The sequence below is a fragment of the Giraffa tippelskirchi genome, chromosome 2 (genome assembly GCF_054371585.1).
Source record: "Giraffa tippelskirchi isolate mGirTip1 chromosome 2, T2T-mGirTip1v1.2.pri, whole genome shotgun sequence".
Taxonomy (NCBI): Eukaryota; Metazoa; Chordata; class Mammalia; order Artiodactyla; family Giraffidae; genus Giraffa; species Giraffa tippelskirchi.
In genome coordinates, this window is record NC_137276.1 from 50,192,125 (window position 1) to 50,219,090 (window position 26,966).

Genomic DNA, 26,966 nt, shown 5'->3' on the forward strand with positions numbered 1-26,966 from the left:
TACTGAGTTACTTAAATTTGGATTAGTCGCTTGCTTATTCCAATTTGGTTGTCGTGTTCTTTATTTGATAATTTTGGAAGAGAGGTGATACACTTTAAGTGACCTCAGCTCTTCAGGGATATCACAGGTAAACAGGACCCACTTGTTTTATTTGACAAGTTTTTGTGCTTTTTGTCTTTGTTTGCTTAGAATTAGCTCTCTCTTTACATGGGCATAAATTTTCCATTTTGCACAGTCCCCTCCAGCCTGACACTCTCATTTGTGGTGTCCACAAAGCCTTGTAGGTATGGGAGGCTGTGATCTTGGTTTAGGGTCCAAATTCCAATGAATCGGTAGAATCCATGTCTAAAGGCATGGCTTCCTGGATGCACTTGTATAATTTGCAACAAAGACCAAGATGCATGTGGGTGCCTGCTCTAAATCTTCTGTTTCTTTTACGAATTCCATCCATATGATGGCCAATATTTCCTGCTAACAGGAGCCTGGGATCTTATATTTATAAAATATTAGTTTCTTTCCAACTTTACTTCCCAACATCCCCTTTGGTCTACTCTGTACTCTATGCCAGTAACATCCTCACCCTTGAACACTTTTTTGACTAATGCCAAAAGTTGAGACTGTCCTTTCTAATCCTGTCCCTTTTGATGAGGTCCTAATTATTTGTCAAGAGACAATTCATATGTTCTTTCACCTAATAAAACTTTCCTGACTATTCAAACCAGCAGTGCGTCCACACTTGAATCATTATAAACATCACACTATGACAGGCTACCTACGTAGATAAAGATAGCTTCTATTTATCAAGAACTGTGAACTGATGCTTGAGACAATGGCTCTTCATCCTTGTTTCCCTAGCACATCTGTGTCTCAAACAAAATAGCCACCGAGTAAGCGCAAGCACAAGGGCACAAAGTGTACTAGGACACAGCAGGTGCACCAGACCCAGAGGGCTGAGCAGGTGGTCAGAAAAGGTGATAAACCAACTGAGTGTTGAAGGACAATGAGGACAGAGCCAGGTCAACAGGGGAAATAATCTCTCCAGGAGAGGGAAGAGTAGGTGCAAAGGCCAAGGGGTGAGAGTGAGTCTGACCTTTCAAGGAAAACCTGGGGATCACAGACAGTTGCCAGCCAGGCTTGATCACCCTCTGCCCCAAATCCCTCCCCAACAGTGAGCCTGTGCTCAGCCCTGAGATGGGGCATGAGACCATCACCAGGGAAACCAGCTGATAAACATCCATTTGGGAAGATGCCTGCATAGTCTGGAACCTGAAACATTTGTGAAGAGTTTCCATCACCTTGGACATACACACCTTCACCCTACAATAGCTAGGTCAGGTAAGCAGAGGAGCCCAACAGGGCTCCATGAGACCCAACATCAGCTTTGTGCCAGAACCCTTCCCCCTATGGCTGGTACATCCTCAAGGAGCTCAGGAAAGGAGGAATTAACTTACCCTGAAGCAATACGTGAACCGTGAACTTCCAGATATTCAAGCTGGTTTTAGAAAAGGCAGAGGAACCAGAGATCAAATTGCCAATATCCGCTGGATCATCGAAAAAGCAAGAGAGTTCCAGGAAAACATCTATTTCTGCTTTATTGACTATGCCAAAGCCTTTGACTGTGTGGATCACAATAAACTGTGGACAATTCTGAAAGAGATGGGAATACCAGACCATCTGACCTGTCTCTTGAGAAACCTGTATGCAGGTCAGGAAGCAACAGTTTGAGCTGGACATGGAACAACAGACTGGTTCAAATAGGAAAACGAGTACGTCAAGGCTGTATATTGTCACCCTGCTTATTTAACTTATATGCAGAGTACATCATGAGAAACGCTGGGCTGGAAGAAACACAAGCTGGAATCAAGATTGCCGGGAGAAATATCAATAACCTCAGATATGCAGATGACACCACCCTTATGGCAGAAAGTGAAGAAGAACTAAAGAGCCTCTTGATGAAGGTGAAAGAGGAGAGTGAAAAAGTTGGCTTAAAGCTCAACGTTCAGAAAACTAAGATCATGGCATCTGATTCCATCACTTCATGGGAAATAGATGGGGAAACAGTGGAAACAGTGTCAGACTTTATTTTTTTGGGCTCCAAAATCACTGCTGATGGTGATTGCAGCCATGAAATTAAAAGACGCTTACTCCTTGGAAGGAAGGTTATGGCCAACCTAGATAGCATATTTAAAAACAGAGACATTACTTTGCCAACAAAAGTCCGTCTAGTCAAGGCTATGGTTTTTCCAGTGGTCGTGTATGGATGTGAGAGTTGGACGGTGAAGAAAGCTGAGCGCCGAAGAATTGATGCTTTTGAACTGTGGTGTTGGAGAAGACTCTTGAGAGTCCCTTGGACTGCAAGGAGATCCAATCAATCCATCCTAAAAGAGATCAGTCCTGGGTGTTCATTGGAAGGTCTGATGTTGAAGCTGAAACTCCAATACTTTGGCCACCTCATGCGAAGGGTTGACTCATTGGAAAAGACCCTATGCTGGGTAGGATTGGGGGCGGGAGGAGAAGGGGACGACAGAGGATGAGATGGTTGGATGGCATCACCGACTCGATGGACATGGGTTTGGGTAGACTCCGGGAGTTGGTGATGGACGGAGAGGCCTGGCGTGCTGCAATTCATGGGGTCGCAAAGATTCGGACATGACTGAGTGACTGAACTCAACTGAACTGAACTGAAGATCTCTATAGCTTTGGCCAAAGTAATTACTGACACCACTCTTTCAAGATACACTTTTTAAACAGATTTTTTGTTGTTGCTGTTGTTAATAGATTTCCATACATGATTGCCTGGAGAAGATTCTTCAAACAAGACTGCAGAGTACAGAGTCTTTTGTAAGGATGAAGGATTCATTTCCAAGCAACCTGGGGCTCCAGCCCTGGTATGTTGCTTTTGAGCTTCCAAACAAACATTTACCCTTCCTTTACCACCTTGGCATAAGGCACTCAAATACCTACCCAGAAGTAGGGACTCATGTTGATTTGATACTAACTAAGGGAAACTTGGGCTAGTTACTTACTTTCCCTAAGCTTCAGTTTCCTTAGCTTTAAAATAAGAATATTGAAAATACCTCCCTCACTGTCTGTTGTGATTTTGGTGAGAGTCAACAAGAATCGCATCTATGAAAGTATTTTTTTCTTATAGGATGCAAGTGTTTTCAGAATATTGACCCCCTTTACTTGCAGTCTATCAGTAAAAGCCCTGGTTAGTTATCAATTGTATTTATCAATTACTTTATTAATTGTATGATGGGAGTTGGAAATATACCTAAAATACATGTAAAATATATTATCTTTCATTTAATATTTCCAAAATGTTATATACTGTGACTTAGAGTCCTAGAAGCACAAAGTCACAAAAATCAGAAGAGAAAGAGAAAGAGAGAAGGTATGATAGCACATATTGTGTGCCAGGTAAGGTTCTAAATACTCTCCAACTATACTCCCCACTGAAAAGGTTACATCAGTTTCCTCAAGTGACGTGCCAATGAGTGGCAAAACTGGCACCGCAACCCTGGTCTTACTTCAAAGCCCATGATTTTAACACTGTGTAATGCACTCCAGTACTCTTGCCTGGAAAATCCCATGGACGGAGGAGCCTGGTAGGCTGCAGTCCATGGGGTCGCGAAGAGTCGGACATGACTGAGTGACTTCACTTTCACTTTTCACTTTCATGCATTGGAGAAGGAAATGGCAACCCACTCCAGTGTTCTTGCCTGGAGAATCCCAGGGATGGAGGAGCCTCGTGGGCTGCCGTCTATGGGGTTGCACAGAGTCGGACACGACTGAAGCGACTTAGCAGCAGCAGCAATGCAGTCGTTATGAGGAAGGGAACTCAATATCTCGTAAGAGGCATACACTGAGGGTCTGTATAAGTACTTTACTTGGTGGGGTATTTTGGCTTGGCTTCTGTTTAATTTCCCCCTAGCTAGATGTGAGTATCTTTAGACTGGGTAAGTGCCCTTCCCAATGGCCACTGGCCTCACCATTCCCTATTGTTTACACCCACACATTTACTTTACAATTCTGGCCCCAAGACATTGTGTCTGCAACCCCTATGATCTAGGCCATATCTGAGTAGCTGAAATTGATGTGCAGAGAAGGGAGGTGGCCCATATAAGTTATATAAATAATGATGGTAAAGGACTAGAAGCAAAGTCACCAGATAATTAGACCAGAGCTCAGCCTATCAACTTCACTTGCACTCCATCATTCTATGTCCACTGTAGATTGCTTTTGATGCTTTTCATCTCCATGCAAGATTGTGTCTATTTTCTCTATTTAAGAGATAACCCTAAGAAGTATCCTGGATTTTGACTAGAATATGACATTTTTCCACTCAGGAACAATAGAAATACTTGAGGGTAGGGTTCAGAATAAAAGCATAAGAAATATAGAAATTCAACACAGTTGAAATTACTGATGTGTCGCAATTTGACAAAACAAGACTCCTACTTTGCCAATTTCCTTGTTGAAAGAAATGACTCTTTTCAAATAGCTTGCCCTTACACAATCCTACCCAGGGCTATTAATGCTGTCGATACCTTAGTTATTTGAAACCTGCATGATTAGTTCGAAGTGTTTGAAATACAGGCTAATTCCAGAAAATGGTGCCCTTTCCAAACTGAGGCGCAAATCAGTTGACAGATGAACACAGCCCCAGCCTGACCTTCTTCCTGTCACACTGTGCAGGAAGCTTCCATCACAGTAGAAACTGGAACACACCCAGCAACGAGGGGAGGTGCAGACTGATGACAGACAAGAGTCTCTCTAATGTCTGATCGTGTCCTTGCTTTCCAGTTGCCTCCCATCCATGGCTACTGCTTATCTACGGGGAAGGCAACGTGGTCCAATGGCAGGAGGTCCCAGGGCCTTCCACCAGGCACATCCACCACCTACCTAGGATGTTGACTCTGTCAATTCACTGCTACAAGCTTCCAGTTCTCATCTGCAAAATGGGAATATTAATATCTACCTTGCTGGGTTATTACGAAGATGGAATGATAAAATGCTTGTGGAGTTTTGGAAACTTATAGCAGTAACTACACCAGTCAGCAAGTGCTTCCCATGGTGCCATGTATGTTCTGCTCACTGTGCTACGTGCTCCTGCATTGCTTCAGCTGATCCTCACAATCATGCCATGAGGCTGCCAAGTCACTCCAGTCATGTCAGACTCTGTGCGACCCCATAGATGGCAGCCCACCAGGCTCTGCCATCCCTGGGATTCTCCAGGCAAGAATACTGGAGTGGGTTGCCACCTCCTTCTCCAGTGCATGAAAGGGAAAAGTGAAAGTGAAGTCGCTCAGTTGTGTCCGACTCTCCGAGACCCCATGGACTGTAGCCTACCAGGCTCCTCTGTCCATGGGATTTTCCAGGCAAGAGTACTGGAGTGGGGTGCCATTGCCTTCTCCCATGCCATGAGGAAGATGATATTATTCTCCCCATACTACAGCAAAGAAAGTTAAGGATCACAGAGATTAGATAATTCCCCATGGTTCTGTGACTGTTAAGTGGTAAAGCTGAGATATGACCCAAATCTGTTGTCCTCAGAGCCTCATAGAGTGGTTTAGGGAAACGTAGAGGTAATGATCACAGCAACAATAATAAAGGATGGTAATCCAATAAAATTTATCTGTCTTAGCATAGCACTCAAGGTCCCTCACGATGTGGCTTCAACCTACCTCTCCTGCCCCACTTACAGCCAGTCTAGCCCCATGGTTTACCCTAGTCCAGCTGAACTAGTAGAAGTTCCCAAATGAGCATCTTTATGTGTGCCTCTGTCTGGGTCTGAGTGTCCTGTCTGTCCCTCCTCTATCTGATCTGACATAGACAGGTCTTTTCTTTAAAGCCTGGCTCCACTGTTGCCATCTCTGTGTGGCTTTCCCTTCCCTCTCTCCCAAGACGCTATGGGCAAACTTTTATTGCAGTTAGAGTATTGTCTATCTTCTCCATTCTTCTCAGTATCCACCATCAAATTCAGACTATGCATTCCGGTGACATTTGTCTCTGAATCCCCAGTGGAACCTAATAGGTGTTGAGTAATTATTCACAGACATTCACGTACAGCATTGGCTGCCCCAACACAGGCTGAGCTTCACTTCTGGAAAACTGAATCTGGCTACCCAGCCTCTGAGTTCCTATTGTCACGCACACAGCAAATAACCCTCCGAATGGAAGTGCAGTGATTGCTGGGGAGTGGAGAGGCCGCCAATATTAGTCAGAGCTCTAGTCCAGAGCTACATCCCTATGGCAAGGCCCACATGGCTGTTGAGCATCATGAAAGAGTAAAGGCTTTTCTTCTCAATGAGTTACTTCTGCCCGGAGCCAACTCAGCTCCAAGAGAACTGAGCTGGATACCATTTCTGCCTTATGCTTAGGACAGCAACAGTCACAATAAAATTCCTACAGTCTAATTTTAATACTGGTGATGCTACAAGAGGCAAGAAAAAATATTAGCTGGATTATCTGTTTCTAAGAGCAACTTGCAGAGCTAGCATTTTGGAGAGGGGAAAAAAAAACCCTTTTGGTCTTGAACAGAACACAGGCAATGTGGCCACAATTAGAAATAAACCAGACAACCCATATAAGTAGTTAAGGAATTCCTTTCTAAAATGATACCTGTACCTTGGAAAGCTATCAGTTTCTCACCCATAAGGTAGGAAGAGCCTCTGAGGAACGTACAGTGGGTAAAATTATAGGGACCCATCAGGCCCACCTAAAGAGAGACGAGTGGGAACTCACAGTCCATCTTGCTAGTAACACTGCCATCTACTGAAACTTCCAGCTCCTTTCTCTGTCTCCCACATCTGCAATCCCACAGTCAGTTTCATTTCAGCATTTTCTTGTGTGGGTCTCATTTCACATCTGATTTACTATTCTATTTGTTGCCGTGATGTTTCCCACCCTCACGTCCAGAAATTAATTACTGTAATTATCCAACTTTTAATAGCTGCTGATTTGGCATCTACAGGACATTTTTGAGAAAATGCACCACTATATTTCATTTGCATATTTGAGAGACAGTGCGTGAGAATTAGAATTCTCCTAAATTACTTATTGTGACCTGAATAGAGAAAAAGTAACCTACCAAGTGGAAGTCTCATTTGCATATTTAATTTGGCCAATTACCATCTCAGGGTGAGGGAAATTTCTTCCCCACACAGTGATGTGACAACTCACGGTGTTTATCGGAAACACGGGCTCATCCACAGAGTCTTCATATACCAGGAGACAGAAGGACAGGCCCCCGTCTGCTCTGCATCACTTCATCAGTCATCCTCATGGTGGAGACTTGCAATAACATGTTCATCAGCAATCAGTTTGATTGCTAATCCCCCAAACCACAGGCTTGGTTGCTCTCTTTGCAAGTGTATTGCATGGTATGAAATACAGCTAAGGAAGCCAGACATCCTCACAGAAAGGCAACTGCCACTGGGAAAGTGTACGGTGCCAAGATGCATAACCTCACATCAAGAGCTGCAGAGAGGAGAGGTTTATTCATCAAACACAACTTGACTTTGGGCCTGAAATGAGTTTGAGATCTCCTCTCACCACCTCCATGATTTTAGGAAGTTGCACAACTTTCTTGAGCTTCAAGCACCTACAAACTGGGGAGAATTTCATGTACTTTAATGACGTGTTATGAATATTGATTAAATAATGTCCCTATTGAACAGAGGTAACCCTGCCTATGTGTTAGTTTCCAGCATGCTCCAGGCAGACTCTGTCCTGAACACTAACGTAAAGAAAGTGAGGTCCTGGGCTTTAGGTAACTAAATGACTCAAAGACATTTGATTTAGGGCTCATATAATTTTATCCATCAGTTAGATGTCTGAGGCAAGCATGGTGGCTGGTCTTTAAGGATGCCCCCCCCAATGATTTTTCCTTTAGGACATGCAAGCCACCCCTCACATCAGTAGAAGACACATATATCCCTTCCTGCTGAGTCCAAGCTGAACCTGTAATTCATTTTGACCAACAAAATGTCATGGAAGCAATGCTGGCCTGTTCTGGGCAGGGGTCTCTGGAAGACCTGGCAGCTTCTGTGTCTGTGGTTTGGGAACCCTGAGCTGCTGCTGTGTGACTTGCTAGAGAATCAGGTGTAGGGATACAGGTAGAGGCCAGATGGAGAGGGCTACATGGAGAATTTAGTATCCTCCCAACGGCTTAAACGAAGGACAAGGCAAAGCTAGACCTGCATCCCTGTGAACTCCCATTCTCCTACAGAAGCCACTGCTGTGCAGGGAAAAACCAGGAGCCCTGGCAGCAGGGAGGACCACATTTAATACCAGGTCCACCAACTCAGAATCGTTTAACGGCATGTATGTTGTCTGAGACTCAGTTTGCCACTGGATGAAGTTGGAACAATGATACTCCCCACTGTGGCGCAAGTAGTAAAGAACCCGCCTGCCAATGCAGGAGAGATGCAGGTTTGATCCCTGGGTCGGGAAGATCCCCTGGAGGAGGGCATGGAAACCCTCTCCAGTATTCTTGCTTGGAGAATCCTATAGACAGAGGAACCTGGGGGGTTATAGTCCATGGGGTCGCAGAGTCAGACATGACTGAAGCGACTTAGCAGCAGCAGTCAGGGAAAGGGGGTAACACTGGGCCTGCTACATGGTAGCTGCTTAAGTCAAGTCATTTCCTTTCACCTGCTGCTCATTCAAATGTATGTTTTCCAGGGTTTCCTCAGCTCCCAGTTTCTTTCTTAGAACCTCTAGAGCACTTGTTTTACAAATTGCAAGCACTTCCTGAGAATCTGTCTTGTTCTGAGGCTTGACGCTGTCACTCATACAATCTCGGGCCATCAGTGCTGCTGGGTCAGGAGCTGAGAGATGCCTTGCCTTCCCTATCGTCCCACTCTCTGAATCCTGTTCATCTCAGGGCCTTGAGTCTGTCTCGCAATAGGTCTCCTGACTCCTTGCTCTTCACAGATGCCACCTTAATTGGGCTACCACCATGTGTCACCAGACTGTGGACAAGGCTTCCTAACTCCCCAGGCCACACTCCAGGCAACAAGAGAGATTATAATACAAAAACCTGATGGCATACCCCTCCACTCGAGAGAGACTTCGTGTTGCCCATGGGATAAAACCCACCCCTTGGCAGGGCTGCACCTTCCTCCGCCCACCCCATCCGACCTATTTTCAGTTCTCCTGCTCTGCTCTCACCCCAGCTGCCTTCAGCAGGCTCATCCCCACCTGGTTAATTGCTACTCATTTTTCAGGGCTCTGCTGAAATGTCACTGTCTGAGAGATGGCTTCCCTGACCTCCACCCCTTCATCTAGTTCAGTCACTCAGTCATGTCCGACTCTTTGTGATCCCATGGGCTGCAGCATGCCAGGCTTCCCTGTCCATCACCAACTCCCAGAGCTTGCTCAAACTGAAGTCCATTGAGTCAGTGATGCCATCCAACCATCTCATCCTCTCTCGTCCCCTTCTCCTCCCGCCTTCAATCTTCCCCAGCAATAGGATCTTTTCAAATGAGTCAGTTCTTTGTATCTTTAATTAGATCTTCCCCCCACTTCCATTCCCATTATTCACTCTCAACATCCCATTTTCCCCCTTAATATCACTTGTGACAAATTGTAATTGTATATTCATTTGTGAGCTTAGTTACCTAGTCTGTCTGCCCCGCCACCACCTCCCAGTTCCTACCACAGATGCAGGCTCCTTGGACAGTGCTCAGTACTCATCCCATTAGCCCTGCACATCCTTCACAGCATTGAGCCAGGGTCATAGCCAGTATCCAAGTGATGAATTAATAAATGGGAATTGAAGGACTTCTGGTCCCACTAATGCCCAGTGCTATGTGCATCACTTATATTGGACTTGCCTCATGAAGGTAAATCATCTCATTCAATTTCTGCTTGGTTGTTGTTTTTAGATGGTCACTTCATCAACAGAACAATCTGTTTTGAATGGCCCTGGGAGGGTGGGTAGCACTCAAAAGTCTCAGAACCACTGATACTCCCCTGCAGGGACACTTCATGAGGGAGGCTCTGCTAATACAGAGGACTGGGGGCAAAGGTAAAAAAAGGGAAAGGGAGCCTCTGGCCAGAGGAGCCTAAAAGATCAATCATGTGAAAAAGACAAACCTATGTGTTCATCAACAAGTACCTGAGGGTGATCTTCGTGGTACAGGCGAGGCAGCAGCCTCACCATGATGCACAGGATCCCGGGGTGCATGATCACAGCATCACTGTCATCTGTCCTGCAGAGAGAGGGAAGCAGGACATCAGACTTGAGCTTTATAGTCTCTTTTGCTTTCCACACAACTTTCTGGATCTCTCTGAGACAGGCCATTTGCAGCCTGCCACTTATTATCTATATGCTATGCTGTGCTGTGCTGAGCTGCTCAGTAGTGTCCAACTCTTTGCGACCCCATGGATTTTAACCCACCAAGCTCATCTGTCCTTGGGGATTCTCCAGGCAAGAATACTGGAGTGGGTTTCCATGCCCTTCTCCAGGGGATCTTTGCAACCCAGGGATTGAACCCAGGTCTCCTGCATTGCAGGCTGATTCTTTACCATCTGAGCCACCAAGGAAGCCCAAGAATACTGAGGTGGGTAGCCTATACCTTCTCCAGGGGATCTTCATGACCCAGGAATCAAACCAGGGTCTCCTGCATTGTAGGTGGATTATTTACCAGCTGAGCTACCAGGGAAGCCTATCTATAGGACCTTGAACTAATTAATCTGAGCCTAACTCCCCCTAACTGTACAAGAGCTGTGCAACACCATACTTTCTGCACAGGGTCATAGAACAATGCCATTGTGCACTAAGGCACAGCGCCCAGCACAGAGCTGATGTTCAATGGAAGTTAGTTTCCTGGACCCCTATCCTCTCTCCACATGGGTGGGAAATGGAGAAGCTCTCATTCCTAATTAAACACACACACAAAGGGCATTTCTGGCTTCCTTCAAGATGGTGTAAGCACTGTCCCACCCACTGAATGCAACTAAAAACCCACATAGAAAGCTTGAGCAGCTCTCCAATGACTCTGAAAAGTAAACCGCAACAGAGAAGGAAACCAAACTGAAAGCATCATGCTACTGGCAACACATTTCCTGGGGCTTCCCTATCCAGCATCCTCTGGAATGGGCTTATAGGGAGAAAGAACTGTGTAGCAAGTGTGGACAGGACAGACTGAGCTCTAAGAGAAGGCTCTATTTCTGGTCTAAGGAGTGGGAAAGGAGGCTCCAATAGGTCACAGAGCATGGAGGGGAATCCCTGGAATTTTCTTTGTTGGACTTCTCCATCCATTCTTTCTCACCCATCCTTCAAGAAATCTCACAGCAGCAGCAGTCAGACTGGTATCTGAAATTCTTGGAGAGGGGAACCCTTCTCTCTGACCAGAGGAATTCTGGTCCCAAGAGTCAGGCAAAAATCTCCATTGCTTTTGTCTCTATATTTCCTCTCCCTGCTTGGCCCCAGAGACAGATGCAGTGGTGGGAAGTGCATGGCAGAGCAGATAAACTAAAGCTCTAATTTTCTAGACAGAGGAGTAAGGAACGGACCCCAAGGAGCCAGAAAGTATTGGGAAAATAATGAAGAAGAAGAGACTTAAGAAAGTGAAATCAGTAAGTTGTGTATCAACCTCTGGGCTCAATTCTGAGCTGCACGTGAGTGGATCTGACCCTAAACCACATTCCAAAGACTTTGAGAACTGAACTCAGGGATAAACTACCACCCAAGACTGGCATGGGACAATTAGAAGGTACATCAGCTTGCCCAGTAAAATCTTTGAAAATCAGACTGATACTGGACACATGGTCCAAGAAAGGTGGATAAAAATTTGCAGCTTGAACCTCATCAGATCAGTTGCCTGCTAAAACAAAATAATCAACATCCTCCAGAAGATGGCAATGAGGGCCAGGATTCATAACATTAAAAATGTCCAGGATATAATGAAGTTACTCAGCTTAGAACAAAGGAGGGAAATTGCAATATCTCACATGGAAAAAGATAACAGATGCCAAGTTGGAGATGACACAGTGGTTGGAATTATCAGAAAACAGCAAAAATCAGTGAAACTATAAATTGGAAAACAATAGAGGAAAAATGAAGTATAGATCTAGTTATTTGAAAAAGTTTTAAAAATTGAAAAACCATCAGCTAAGTTAGCAAAGAAAGAAAAAAGACACAAATTACCAGTATTAGAAATGAAAGCGAGACTACCATTACACACCCCACAGACATTAAAAGGATAGGAAAACATCACAAACAGCTCTGTGCACACAAATTTGACAACTTAGATGAAACAGACCAATTTCTTCAAAGCTACAAAATACCGAAAGTAAGCAAGAAGAAATAAATAAACAGAACAGTTTTACAACTATTACAAAAACTAAATATGTAGTTTAAAACCTTTCCACAAAGAAAACTCCAGGCCCAGATGTTTCCACTGGCGAATTTTACCATACATTTAAAAGATAAATAACTCCAATTCTATACAACTTCCTTCAAAATATACAAGAGAACACTTTCGAACGCATTTTATGAGACCAGTATGACTCTGACATTAAAAGTAGACAAAGCCAGTACAAGAAAGCAAAACTACTTGCCAACATCGCTTATAAAAATAGGTGCAAAATTCTCTACAAACTATTGCAAAAACAAACATAACTATACATAAAATAAATAAGGCATTGTGGCCAACCTGTCTTATCCTGCAAAGCTGGTTCACTGGTCAAAAATGAGCCAATATAATCTATTATATTATTAAATTAAAGAATAAAAAATATGATCATATGCAGAAAAAACATTTTAAAAATTTAACATCTGTTCATGATTTTTGAAAAAACTCTTGGTAAAATAGACATAGAAGGAATCATCCATAATTTGACAATGGACATCTACCACAGAAACTCGGCTAATACAATATTTGATGATGAAAGACTGAAGACTTTCTCTTCAAGCTTAAAGACAAGGCAAGGATGTCCTCTCTCACCATTCCTATGCAACATCATGCTGAAACAACAGATTGGAAAGGAAGGTATAAAACTGTCACTATTCACAGACAATGTGATTGTCACATAGAAAAAAACCCCAAGCAATCCTTTTAAAAAAAATAAAAGCTCCTAGAAGAAATAAATGAATTAGCATGGATGCACAGTGACATACAGAAATTGATCACATTCCTATATACTAGAAGTAAACAGTTGGGATACAAAACATTTAAAATATCATTTAAAATCATGCTCCCAAAACATAAGAATAAATCTAATTTTAAAAATGTGCTTGCTCTGTATGCTGAATACTATAGACCTTGATTTAAAAAAAAAAAATCATAGATTTACATAAACAGAAAAACAGCCTATGTTTATGGATTGGAATACTCAATGTAGTTAAGGTCTTAATCCTCTCCAAATTCATCTATAGATGTTTTTTAATACAGTTCCAATCAGAATCCCAGCAGGATTTTTGTAGGCATAGGCAAACCGATCGTTCGGGAGGTCAGCAGGTGGTGGTCTGAATGAGGACAGTGTCAATCTATGAAAGGTACTTTAAAAATGAAACGAAAAGTTATAGACCGGGAGAAAATATTTTCATCTACACAACGGAATACTATTCAGTAATAAAAATGTAAGAACTACTGATACAACAAACTGGATAGATCTCAAAGGCCTTGTGCTGAGTTTAAAAAGCTAGCTTCAAAAGACTACACACTTGTGCTTGTGTTTATATGTTATCCTGAAAAAGATGAAACTAAAGGAATAGATCAGTGGTTGCCTAGGGTTAAGGATTGGGAAAGGATTTCATTATGAAGGGACAACATTCAGAACTATTTGAAGGGGTGGGACTGTTTGTTTTTTATCCTGATTGTGGTGGCAGTCACATGACACTACACATGACTTAAGACCCACAGAACTCCACACCAAGAAAAAGACTGCAGCTGCATGTTAATTGGAAGAATAGCAATAAAAAGAAAAACAATGGAAAAAAAAATCACAAGACTAATCCTGAATCACAAACACTTGATTTTCAAACATCTTGCCTCTAGCATTGCTTTCACAACCCACAGTGATATTGTTCTTGGCACCACCAGCCCTGAAGAATGGCTAAGGTGCCAGGAGTGCTTCTAACACTTGGTATTAATTTATCCAGTTCAGTATTGAACAAATATTTGTTGACCTAAGTATCTTCCTGGCATGCTGCATACATCTATAAACTAAACAAAGTAAAACCCATACCTGATAAGTGAGAAGAAGGGTATAGATAATAAAGATAAACATAATAAATAGGTAAATTAAAAATAATAAAAATTACTATTGTTATGTAAGTTATATTATACTATAAATAGTACTGTAAAATATATACTAAATACTTGTCACATATTATTATATACTATTTTTAATAATGCAATAGAATAATAAAAAAGCAATTACATATTATGAAGAAAGATGATAAATGTTACACAAAAAACAGAAAAGAGAAAGAGTTTAGAACATTGGGTATAAGAGGGAAAAAATTTACAATTTTAACTTGGGTGGTAGAATTGGCTTCTTTGAAAAGGTAACATTTGGATGGACTTGACAAAGGGAATGCAGATATCCAAAGGAAAAGCATTTTAAGCAAAGAGTATAGCCAGTGCAAAAGCCCCCAAAGTGGGGGTATGTCTGATCTGTTCAAGGAGCAGCAAGGAAGCCCACATTATTCCTCCGATACTAAAGCCATACAAAGAAAAGAAAATTACAGACCAATATCCCTCATTAACGTACATGCAAAAAAACCTCAACAAAAAACTAGCAAAATAAATCCAACAGCCTAGGATTATATACCATGATTTAGTGGGATTCATCCCAGGAAAGCAAGAGTGGTTCAACATTAAAAAAACAATCAGTGCAGTACACCACATTAATAAACAGAGGGAAAAAAAAGGTCATCTCAAATAATATAGAAAAAACATTTGACTACATTCAATACCCTTTCGTGATTTAAAAAAAAACACTTGACCCAATGTCCTGTCCACCTTCTCCAGACCCACACTGTGGATTGGCTGGCCTAGAAGTACGTCATCCATCCCAGGTAGAAGGATCTGTTAAACACCAGAGAAGCTCAGCATGATTAATCACCATGGCAACTGCCATTTATTGAGCTCTACTGCAGCGTGTGGTGGTGTGTGTGTATGTGTGTGTGTGTGTGTGTGTGTGTGTGTGTGTGTGTGATGCATGCTGTGAAGGGGGTGGTGTGTGTTTCATGGGTATTATATATTCTATATTTTGGAAGTCACAGTATATATTTGGTATTTTATAATATATATCTTCTATTTTGTAAAAAATGTTACTGCGTCATAGTTGTTATATAGATTAAGTATTGCTTCTGAGGGCTTCCCTGGTGGTTCAGATGGTAAAGAATCTGTCTGCAATGGGGGAGATCCGGGTTCGATCCCTGGGTTGGGAAAATCCCCTGGAGAAGGAAACGGCAACCCCCTCCAGTATTCTTGCCTGGAGAATTCCTTGGAGAGAGGAACCTGGTGAGCTACAGTTCATGGGGTCATAAAGCGTCGGACATGACTGAGCGACTAACACACACACACACACCCACAATGCTTCTGAAGAGCAAAGCACAGCCTCTGGACACACGTGCTCAGTAAACAGCAGCTGTGATCACTGTGTCTAAAAACAGTATCATCTCCAGTGCTCACCTCACAACAGTCTTCCATATGGATACTCTTACTATCCCTACATTCAAATTGAGAAATCAAAGCACAGTGAGATGAAGAAAAAGTCTCAAGGAATACAGCCACTAAGGTGTAGAATACAGAGGCCTGAGTCCAAGGCCCACAGCTTTTGTCTTCCTCCTGGAGAGCAGGGCCCACTGTATAGACAGAGCTGAGCCAAGTCGCTTGCCCAGGGGGATGCCAAGTGTCGGTGGGGGGCACAGATGAGCACCCTGTCCCCCATGTCCAGCCCACTGCCCTGTCCTTTACCCCACAGACTCTCTCAGAAGAGGCTGGGGTTTCACTTCCTCTTTTCTAACCATTAGGGAAGGTCAAGGGTGATGTATTTATTTTAATGAGAAAAAATTGTTCTATTTATGAAATCTGACTCTCATACATTTAAAAATTACTCATTGTAAAATCGGGATGACATTTGACACAGGAGTTATCTATAAAGAATCAGGCCTGATGCCATCTACAAGTTAGTGCCCAAACCTTAAATTGCAGGCTATTGTGTCAGAACATTTAGCAAATCATCACTATTATTGTGGGAGTATCCAGAAAAAGCAGGACAAATACACACATACCCGCACACACACATGCAGAGGCTTTGAAGGTAGACACCAGCACCATGGTATTATGAAAAGCTCCCTTTGCTTCTCTTGCTTCAGTAAAACATTCATACCTCCACGAAGCTTCCTGTGCTCATCCCACCAGGATGTTGGAGAGATCCACACATCTATATATCTGAAGGTGGGTGAATTGGGGCACAAAGAGGAGGCAGTGTTAGTCACTCAGTTGTGTCCAACTCTATGACTCCATGGACCATAGCCCACCAGGCTCCTCTGTCCATGGGATTCTTCACGCAAGAATACTCCAGGGAGAGGAGACAGAACCAGGGACAAAGGCAGTGCTGGGATCCTGGCCCCCGACCACAGCCACAGCGGCTGAGCCCACAGCTTCAGTGAATCTGGTAGCAGCCACAGAGATGGCACATAGGACACAGACCTCCAGCCACAACAGCACCCACAGCCACAGGGAGTTGGGCAGCAACGGTGGCAGGACCCATGATGCTGGTCCCTCCAGCCAAAGCTGCACCCACAGCTCCAGGCTCCCCTCCTCCCAGCAGCAGCACTTATGACCGCAGCAACCCTGGAAGCGATGAAGACACCAATGATCCTGGCTCCTCCTCTTCCCCACAGCGGCAGCAGTGCCCGTGACCCAGGTGACCCCAGACATGGCAGAAGTACCTGCCATCCCAGTGCCCCAGGCAGAAGTGCCAGTGACGGCAGCAACACTGGCAGCGCTAAGGCACCAGCCATCTTAGAGGAAGGGCAGTGACCGTGAGACCACAGGGACACCCCTGGCAGAGGCACTGTCGGGTGGAAAGTGCTGATTTTCAAACATAGCCAGAGGCCACGAAGAGAAAGCAAAAACTTGGGCTACAGCACCACCTACTGAACAACAAAAGAAAGGCCTTTTAATTAGGAACTTGAATTGTTAGACTCAAAGTAAACAAAGCCTCACCTAAATAAGAAAGACATTTCCTCCTTCAAATGCACTGGCAGAGGAACAACTTATCAAGCACCATGAAAAACGAGGATAACACAGTATCACAGGAAGAAAATAACAACTCTCTAGAAACTAAACTTGAAGCCTCAGAAGACTGTGATCTAACTGACAGAATTCAAAATAGCTGTCATGGAGAAAACTCAATTAACTACAAGAATACTCAGGAAGCCAACTCAATGAGCAAAGAGTAAAATTAATAAACAGAAGGAATACTTTACCAAAGAGACTGAAACTCTTAAAAAGAACCAGTGGAAATTCTGGAGCTGAATAACTCAATGAATGAGATGAAGAATGGGTTAGAAAGCAGTAGAAACAGCAGACCATATGGAAGAGAGAATTAGAGAGCTCCAAGTTAGAAACCTAGAAATGATTTGGTTAAAAGAAGTAAGAAAATAAGATTTTTTAAATGAAGAAACTCTATAAGAATTATCCAATTTGATTAGAAAAGGCAACTTAGAGATAATGGGTATCCCTGAAGGAGAAGAGAGTTTACTCAAAGAAACAACAGCTGAGAACTTTCCAAATCTGGGAAGAAACTGGATATATAAGTCCACAAAGTTAATAGAACTCTCAATTATTCCAATGCAAAAAGATCTTCTCCAAGACACATTACATTAAAACTGTCAAAAGTCAGTGATAAAGAAAGAATTTTAAAGATGATTGGGAGGAAAAAAAGACAGTAACCTACAAGTTACCCCCTTTAGGTTATTATATTTCTCAGCAGAAATGCTATAGGCCGGGAGAGAGTGGAATAATATGCTCAATATATAGAAAGATTAAAACTGTCAATTAAGAATACTCTACCCAGAAAAGTTATCCTTCAGATATGAAGAAGAAATAAAGTCTTTCTTAGACAAACAAAAGCAGAGGGAGTTCATCTACTAGACCTGCCTGATAAGAAATATTGAAAGGAGCTCTTCTACCTAAAACAAAGGAGCAAAAGTCCCCAAAACTTTGAGTAGGTAAGAGACAGAATCAGAAAGCTGCAACTCTGTATCAGAATAAGTTGTTAAGCAATTAGAGCATACAGGTCAAAGGGGGATAAAAGCATTAAAAAAAATTAGCTACTTCAGTTTGGTAATAAACTCACAACACAAAACGGGATAATTTGTGGCAACAAAACTAAAAGGGAAGAATAAAAAGATAAAATCTGTATAAGCAAATGAAGATGACAACTTTTCAGTAGAAGAACTATGTAACCTATGAAATGGGTTTCCCAGGTGGCACAGCAGTAAAGAATTTGCCTGCCAGTTCAGGAGATACAAGAGACACAGGTTCAACCCCTGGGTTGGGAAGATTCCCTGGAGTGGGAAAATGGAAACCCACTCCAGTATTCTTGCCTGGAAAGTTCCATGGACAGAGGAGCCTGGAGGGCTACCGTCCATGGGATCACAGAGTCGGACACAACTGAGCAACTGACCACACACACAACACAGCAACCTATGGAACAGTTTACACAAACCACATGGTAACCATAAAACTAAAATCCAGGGCAGAGACACGAAACATAACCAACAGAAAATTTAGAAAAATGTCATATAAAACCACCAAACTGAAACGACAGAAAAGCAAGGGGGAAAAAACTATGAAGATATAGAGCAACCAGAAAACAAAAGGTAGAATGGCAATATTGAGACTTCGTATATCAATAATCACCCTAAATGTAAATGTATTGAATTCACCAACTGAAAGACAGAGTGGCTGGGTGGATTAAAAAACAAGACCCAACCATATGCTGTCTCCAGGAGACACATCTCAGCTCTAAAGACAAATATAGGTTCAAAGTGAAGATATGGAAAATTATACTCTAGCAAATGGCAGCAAAAACAAACAAACAAACAAACAGGTATAGCCATACTCATAGCCAACAAAATAGACTTCAAGCCAAAAAAGATAACAAGAGAAAAAATGGGGATAATCCCTCAAGTAGACATAGCATGTGTTAATATATATGGACCTAACATAGGCATACCAACATATATGAAGTAATTTTAACTAGCCTAAAGGGAGAAATTGACAACATAAGAATAGTAGGGGACTTTAATACCCCCACTTACATTAACAGTTAGATTATTTGGACAGAAATTCAATAAGGAAACACGGGGCTTAAGTGAAACATTAGAGTAGACAGACTTAAATAAATATTCCATCCAAAATCAGCAGAATACACATTCTTTTCAGGGGCACATAGAAATTCTTCAGGATAAACTATATGTTGGGACACAAGTCTCAATAAATTTAAGAATGAAATCATATCAAGCATATTTCCAACCACCTATATGAAACTATAAGTCGATTACAAGTGAAAGGATGGGAAAATCACAATACGTGGAGACTAAACAACATGGTACTAAACAACTATTGGGTCAATGAAAAAATCAAAGGAGAACTCAAAAAATACCTGAAGACAAATTCAAATGAAAATACGCCATACCAAAATCTGTGTGACGCAGCAAAAACAGTTCTAAGAGAGAAGTTTATAGCAACACAGGCTTACCCCAAGAAATAAGAAAAATCTCAAAAAAAAACACAAACCAGTCTAAGCTTACATGTAAAGAAGTAGAAAAGAAGAAGAAACAAAGCCCTAAGTCAGTAGAAGGAAGGAAATAAAAAAGAAAAAAAACAACCTGGTGGAAATAAATTAGAGACTAAAAAGACAATAGAATGAAACTAAAACCTGGTTGTTTGAAAAGACAAGCAAAATTGACAAATTTTTAGCTAGACTCACCACGATAAAAAGAGAGAAGGCTCACATAAAATCAGAAACAAGAGAAATTATAACAGATATCACAGAAATACAAAGGATTGTAAGAGAGTACTCTGAACTGCTATACATCAACAAATTGGACAACCTAAAGGAAATGGATAAAATCTTAGAACAAACAACTTTCTAAGACTGATTCATGGAGAAACATAAAATCTAAATAGACTGATCACTATTGATGACTGAAACAGTAATCAAAAATATCCCAAAAAACAGAAGCCCAGGATCAGACAACTGGCAAATTCTACCAAACATTAAAAGAAGGATATCAAGCAAAAAACTGAAGACAAGGGCATGCTTCCTAACTCATCTTATGAGGCCAGCACTACCTTGATACCAAAACCAGACAAGAACAAAACAAAAAAAGAACATTATAGGCCAATGTCTTCGGTAAACATAGATGCAAAAATTCTCAACAAAATAGTAGCAAACTAAATGCAATGGTACATTAAAAGGATTATACACCATCATCATGTGGGATTTATTCTAAGGATACAAGTGTGAGTCAGCATCCACAAATCAATCAATATGATATACCATATAAACAAAAGGATACAAATCATATGAGTATCTCAACAGATGCAGGAAAAGCATCTGACAAGATTCAACATCCATTTATGATTTTTAAAACTCCCAATAAAATGAATAAAGGTCATAAATAACTTATATGTCAAACCCAGCTAACATCTTACTGAACAGTGAAAAACAAAGCGTTTTCTCTTAGATTAGAAACAAGTATACCCACTCTCACCACTCTTATTTACTATAGTATTGGAAGAATTAACATTGTTAAAATGTCCATATTACCAAAAGCAATCTACAGCTTCAATGCAATTCCTATCAAAATTTCAACAGTATTTTTCACAGAAATAGAATGTAAAAGTTCTAAAATTTGTATGGAACCACAGAAGGCCTTGAATACCCAAAGCAATTCTGAGAAAAAAGGATAAAGCTGAAGGTGTCACACTCTCTAATTTCAAATTATACTACAAAGCTATAGTAATCAAAATATATATAAAGAACTCATGCAACTCAACCACAAAAGAACAAATTTTTTAAATGGACAGAACTCAAAGTAGACATTCCAAAAATTACATACAGGTGGCCAACAGGCACCTGAAAACATGTTCAATGCTACTAATTATTAGGAAAATGCAAAGCAAAATCACAATAAGATATTACCTCATGCCCAAGAGGGTGGCTATTATTTTTAAAAAAAAGATTGGCAATAAGGAGTATTTGCGAGGGTGCAGAGAAAAGGAACCCTCATACACTGTTGGTGGGAATGTAAATAAACATCATGGAGATTCTGCAAAAAATTAAGAGCAGAACCACCATATGGTCCAACTATTCTGCTTTTGGGTATTTATCCAAAGGATAGGAAAACATTAATTCAAAGAGATATATGCACCATTATGTTAATTGCAACTTTATTTACAATAGCCAAGATAAGGAAATGATATAAGTGCCCATCAACAGATTAATGGATAAGAAGATGTGATACACATGCACATACACATACACACACACAGTGGAACACTACACAGCCATGAAAAATATGAAATCTTGCCATTTACAATATAAGTGGACCTTGAGGGTATTATGTTACTTGAAATGTCAGATGGAAACGACAGTGTATGATTTCACTCATATGTGGAATATAAAAAGTACAAAAATAAGTGAATAAATAGAACAAAACAAAAACAAACCCATAGAAGGAATTCCCTGGCTGCCCAGTGGTTAGACTCCATGCTTCCACTGCAGGGATCTCAGTTCCCCTGGTTGGGGAACTGAGATCCCATATGTTGTGCAGCCAAAAAAAAAAAAAAGAAAACAAAATAAAAGCATAGATACAGATAACAGATTGGTGGTTAGAAGAAGGGAAGGAGGGCTGCAGGAGGGCAATATGGGTAAGATGGATCAACTGTATGGTGATGAATGGAAACAAGATTTTTGGTGGTAAGCACACTATAGTATATACAGAAGTCGAATTATAATGTTGTACACATGAAATATATAGCTATAAACCAATGTCACCTCAATTTTTAAAAGGTGCGGGGTCTAATAGACTTTTGTCCAAGAAGATACACAAGTAGCCAACAAGCACGTGAAAAGATTCTCAATATCAATAGCCTCCAAGGAAATGAAAACCAAAAGCACAATAAGATACCAGATCATCCCCACTAGGAGGGCTATAGTCAAAGAGATAATGACAAGAGATGTTGACAAAAAGATGTTCAAACTAAACCCTCACACACTACTAGTAAGACCATAAAAGGGTGCAGTCACTCTGGACAATGATTTGTAGTTCCTCAAAATGTTAAACATAGAGTTACCATACGATTTAGTTACTCTACTGTTAGATATCTAGCCAAGAGATACGCTAACATGTGTCCACAAAAATCTTGTTCATGAATGTTCATAGCAGTATTATTCATAATAGCCCTAAAGTGAAAACAACCCAAATGTCCATCAGCTGTTATGTAGAAGTTAACTGTGATATACACACTGGAATATTATTTGTCAATAAAAAGAATTAAGTACTGATACATGCTACAACATGGATGAAACTTGAAAACATTATGCTAAATGAAACAACCAGAAACAAAAAAAATCACATACTCTACTATTCTGTTTATATATCTAGAATAGACAAGTCAGTAAAGACAGAAAATAAATTAATGGTTGCCTGGGACTGGAGGTAGGGGTGGAAGAAATGGAAAATAATGGATAATGGGTATGGAGTTTCTTTTCCATGTGATAAAAATGTTCTAATCAATTGTGGTAATGATCATATAATTCTGTGAATATACAAGAAAAACATTCAATTGTACATTTTAAATGGGCGAATTTTATGGTGCTATGTCTCAATAAAGAAGTTGCTCTTAAAAAAAAAGATAAAAGAAAAAAGAATAAATTTTCCCACAAGAAAACATCAGGGTCCTGAGGTTTTACTGGCAAGTTCTATTACATAACTAAGAGGGAACATCGCCCAACTGATTAGGCCAGCATAAATCTGACAGTAAAAATAGCGAGGAAAGTGTGAAAGGCTGAACTTTCTCACAAACAAAAAATATTTTTAAAAAGTCAGCAAGTCAAATCTAGCAATAATTATATCATGAGCAAATTCTGAAGGAATGCAAGGTCAGAAAGCAAATTGATTTACCAGATTAACCGATGAAACAAGAATAATCATGATTTTCACAGTGGTTGGAGAATTGACATCCAACGCCCTCACCACCAGCTCCCAGTAACTGATGGCTGGCTGACACACACGGTGCTCGCTTTGGATAAACATGTGCAATGTCTTTCAGAAGAGAATTCTGTGGTGTTAAAGGCAATGTGACCTGGAGAGGTGGCAGGCAGGATAGTTTGCTGCAATATTAATTTTTGTCTTATCATCGATGCTTCAGAGGAATGAAAAAAAAAGATACCAACTATTCCGTTGCTTTGTTCTTTCATTTTCCCCCTCCTGATCCAAGGGGGGTGGGCAGTTCTTTGTGCTCCCTCACTTTAGTGGAATTCTGTGTTATAGGAATGAAAGGAGAGAGTTGTTTATCAAAGTCAGGTCCTTGAGAAGATTAGCCTGAAGAAGAGAAGTCCTTGTTAGGGGAAATGGAAGGAGCAAGAAAGAACTTCTTGGGAAGGATGCTATGGTATGTGTCTCACAAGTCAAGGACTTCACCCATGCCCTGGCAGTGCCCTGGCAGGCAGGAGATGCAATCTAGTAAGGCAAAGGCTACTCAGCACACCAAAGAGGCTGGGCCCAGGCACCTAGGCTCCTAGGCACAACAAAGATGCCAAAGGAGAAAGTGAGCCTGTGCACAGCAGAGCTCTGCCCTCAGTTTCCAAGATGAGGTAAGCTTCCCTGGTTCCAGTGTGACTCATCAGCATTCCCCGACCCTGAACTGAGTCAGACTTGTTTTCTGCCAGCTCTCAGGGTAGCGGGGGTGAAGTTAACTTGATTTAAAGAAAAGAAACTTGATTTAAAGAAAAGAAAAGACAAAGTTAACCTGATTTAAAGGAAAGAAAATCATGCTGTCACCAGCAAAGCCCACTGGGATCCCCAGGAAACATAAGATGGAATCTAGGTGATAAGATAAGGTCTAACCTCTTCCTTTGTGCTCAGTCTAGTTTCACTTGTTCATTGGTTACTGCATGCAGAGGCCCTGCACCGGGCAGGCCCTTCAGACCGGCGTTCCTAGTGCAAAATGGCTGCGCAGGACACGGCAACCCGCAGATCTGGTGCAGAAGCGAGGTGCACGATACTCGATTCAAGATGGTGGCAGTGGGCCATGTGCAGAGATAGTGCGCCCAGCACTGTGGTCTCCACTCTTCCCCTCTACACAGGATCCCTAAAGATAGCCCCACCCCAAGCTTGTCCACGGAGCAAGAGAGCTTGCACCTCTCCATTCTCTGTTAAAAGAAGAAAGGTTTCCTTTGCTTCTGAATCCACTTTGGTCTCCTACTGGCTTAAACATCAGGTAGGAGGACCCTTGCTGGGAATGGACTCTGGAGAGTTAGTAGCGGTGTAACTTTCCGCACACCCACTTTGTACTACGCATGCGCGGGTTATGTGCATGGGACACAGGAGACAGACGCACCAAGGACAGATTAGGGAAGTAGGCAGCAAAGCTCTACCTTTCTTCCAGGTCTGGCCACTGCTTGAAGTTTCCCTGGGGGTCACTGCCAGGTTCTCCCCTCTGAGGGTCCACCACTAGCTCCTGCCTGGTCCTCGGGGCATCCTTCAGGTCCCTGCGCAGGTGGAGGGTGCCTCGGGCCATGCTGTCCAGAAAGCTGAGGATCTGCAGGCAGCTCTGGATCTTGGGGGGGAGCAGGCTGGCAGAGGAAAAGGCCGCACTCAGCAGATCAGCAAATGGCCTGGCCTTTGTGTCCTCCCAGGAGGGCGGAGGGGCGTCCTCTTCCTCCAGGGCCCCAAAACAGCCCAGCAAGCAGAGGTCCTCGGCCAGCTTCTCAAAGAGCCCGGTCCTCCTAAAGAAGTCACCGTTGACAGGGTCCAGGTACAATGCAGCAGACAAAGCACAAAGGGTGTGCAGGACAAGGTCCAGGGTTTGGCTGGGGGACACTGCCCGCCACGTCTGCAGTGGGGGCTCCTGGAGAGACCCCTCCAGGTCAGAGACGAGGGACAGCAGCCCGTTGAACCCACTGGAGACTCTGAAAGCAGCGCGGCCTTTGGGGGTCTCCAGGATCCGTAGCAGAGACTGAAACCAATGAGATAAAAGTCAGTGAGGTCCAGGCAGCAGATCTTTAACGCTGAGCTCCAGCCCAGCAGTGCCAGAGCATTCCTGATGCTCCTCCAGGATCCATGCCAGAGGAATAGCGAGCTACCCAGGGGCAATTCTGAAATATTGGGAGGTCAGTACTGTTCCTCTTTATTTTAGTTTCGGGTTGCCCCTTAGTGTCTGTGTTCAAATGATTGCTCTTAAAGCCTATGCTACTTTATAGGGTTGATTTACTCTCTTATATCCCAAGTGCATCTCTCTCCACAAAGCTTTCTCCGACCCTTCACTTATACTCATCCCAGGTTGAGTGCTCATACCTCTAACTCCCCAATCAGAACTCTCATCATCCTGCATTGACGCTATTTGAAAATTGTCACAGCCTTCATCTAGATTGAAGTGACATGAAATCAGGCTTACTCACTGCTCTGGATTGTGGCACCTACTTAATAAATACTTGCTAAACTCATGGAATGAACCATTTTCTATATTGCAAAAGGAAACACTGTGAAATCTATATAAAGCAGTTTATTACTATTTACCTTCCTCTGTGTGCAAGCACAGGTACTTCTAATGAACGGAAGATACTCCAACAAATCTACTTAAAACCTGGTGTGAATATAAAAGGGAATTAAGGTGGAGAAGACAAATCCTTAATGGAGGGAAACATATAGGTATAGCATATAATATAGACTATGTGTGGAGTTTAGGCTATTACAATGCACACAGTAGAATCACCTTTGCAAGACTGCTGAGGTTTTTCTGAACAGCCAAAATTTTAATTCCCTCTGAAATCAAACATTTACTAAGCACTTCCAATGTACCATTCTTTGGTCCTAGTACCCATGATATACACTACGTGTTCAGTAAATGTTTTAGAAGGAAAGAAGGACTGCATTTAAGAAGTTCTCATTCTGGGGCTAAAGTCTCACACCTAAGAGTGAAGAATGGATGGATGATTTTAGATAAATATCAAAAGCCTCTAGATTTTGGTATTTAGTTGTTTACTATTCATGAAAATTGAATGGGACTCCATCAAACACCCAGGTTTCTTAAGCATGTTTCCCAGAAAATGACTAGTCCCTGTAGTTTTGCTAGTAGATGCTGGAGGAACATTTGAGTTGTTTCATTCTTTACCATGTTTAGTGCTCTAGTGACACAGGAAAGAGAATTTTCTTGGCAGGCACAACTTAAAGTCAATTTCAGGATGCTTGAAACAAGGTTCAAAGAGAAAAAAGTAAGAAAAAAAAAAGTTCCTAATTTGGGAGAGATGGGTGAAACTGTGTCTTAAATGCATGGTTTAGGGTGATAGTCTGTGGCATAATACATGAAAATCCAATGACAAAGAGAAAATTGATGGGTCAGAAAAGGGAGCAAAGGGACTAGACTTCTAAATTCTCATATAGAGAAAGTCAAATAGAAACTCAGTAAAGTTACAAGTAAATATGAAATATGAAGTCATGTACTTTGCGGGGGAAAGTAATTTTCTAGTTCTATCTCCAAAATGCTGGTAACTCTAACCTAACACTAGTGTTTATCTGAAACAATATAATGTGTACCACTAGAACCCAAATTTTGTTATCTAAGATTATATCCTGCTACAAGAAGCTTGAACTGCTTGGTGGACGGTGAACCCAGGCACGGGGTAGGAAAGCATGAAATGAGCCAAAACTAAGCTAATGCACACAAGCAAGGACTCTTTCAAAGATAGAGAGAAAT

General features: G+C 41.9%; 1 protein-coding gene across 2 annotated transcripts in view; it reads right to left on the bottom strand.

The window, feature by feature from the left end:
* Window positions 1–26,966, bottom strand: part of WDFY4 (WDFY family member 4) — a 226,034-nt gene that overhangs the window by 168,508 nt on the left and 30,560 nt on the right. For both annotated transcript variants that reach the window (XM_081561673.1, XM_081561666.1), the window contains exons 11-12: window positions 24,649–25,229; window positions 10,127–10,220 (exon numbers count right to left, since the gene is read on the bottom strand). In XM_081561673.1, the coding sequence (XP_081417799.1) occupies window positions 10,127–10,220; window positions 24,649–25,229 (675 nt within the window). The remainder of the gene's footprint in view (window positions 1–10,126; window positions 10,221–24,648; window positions 25,230–26,966) is intronic.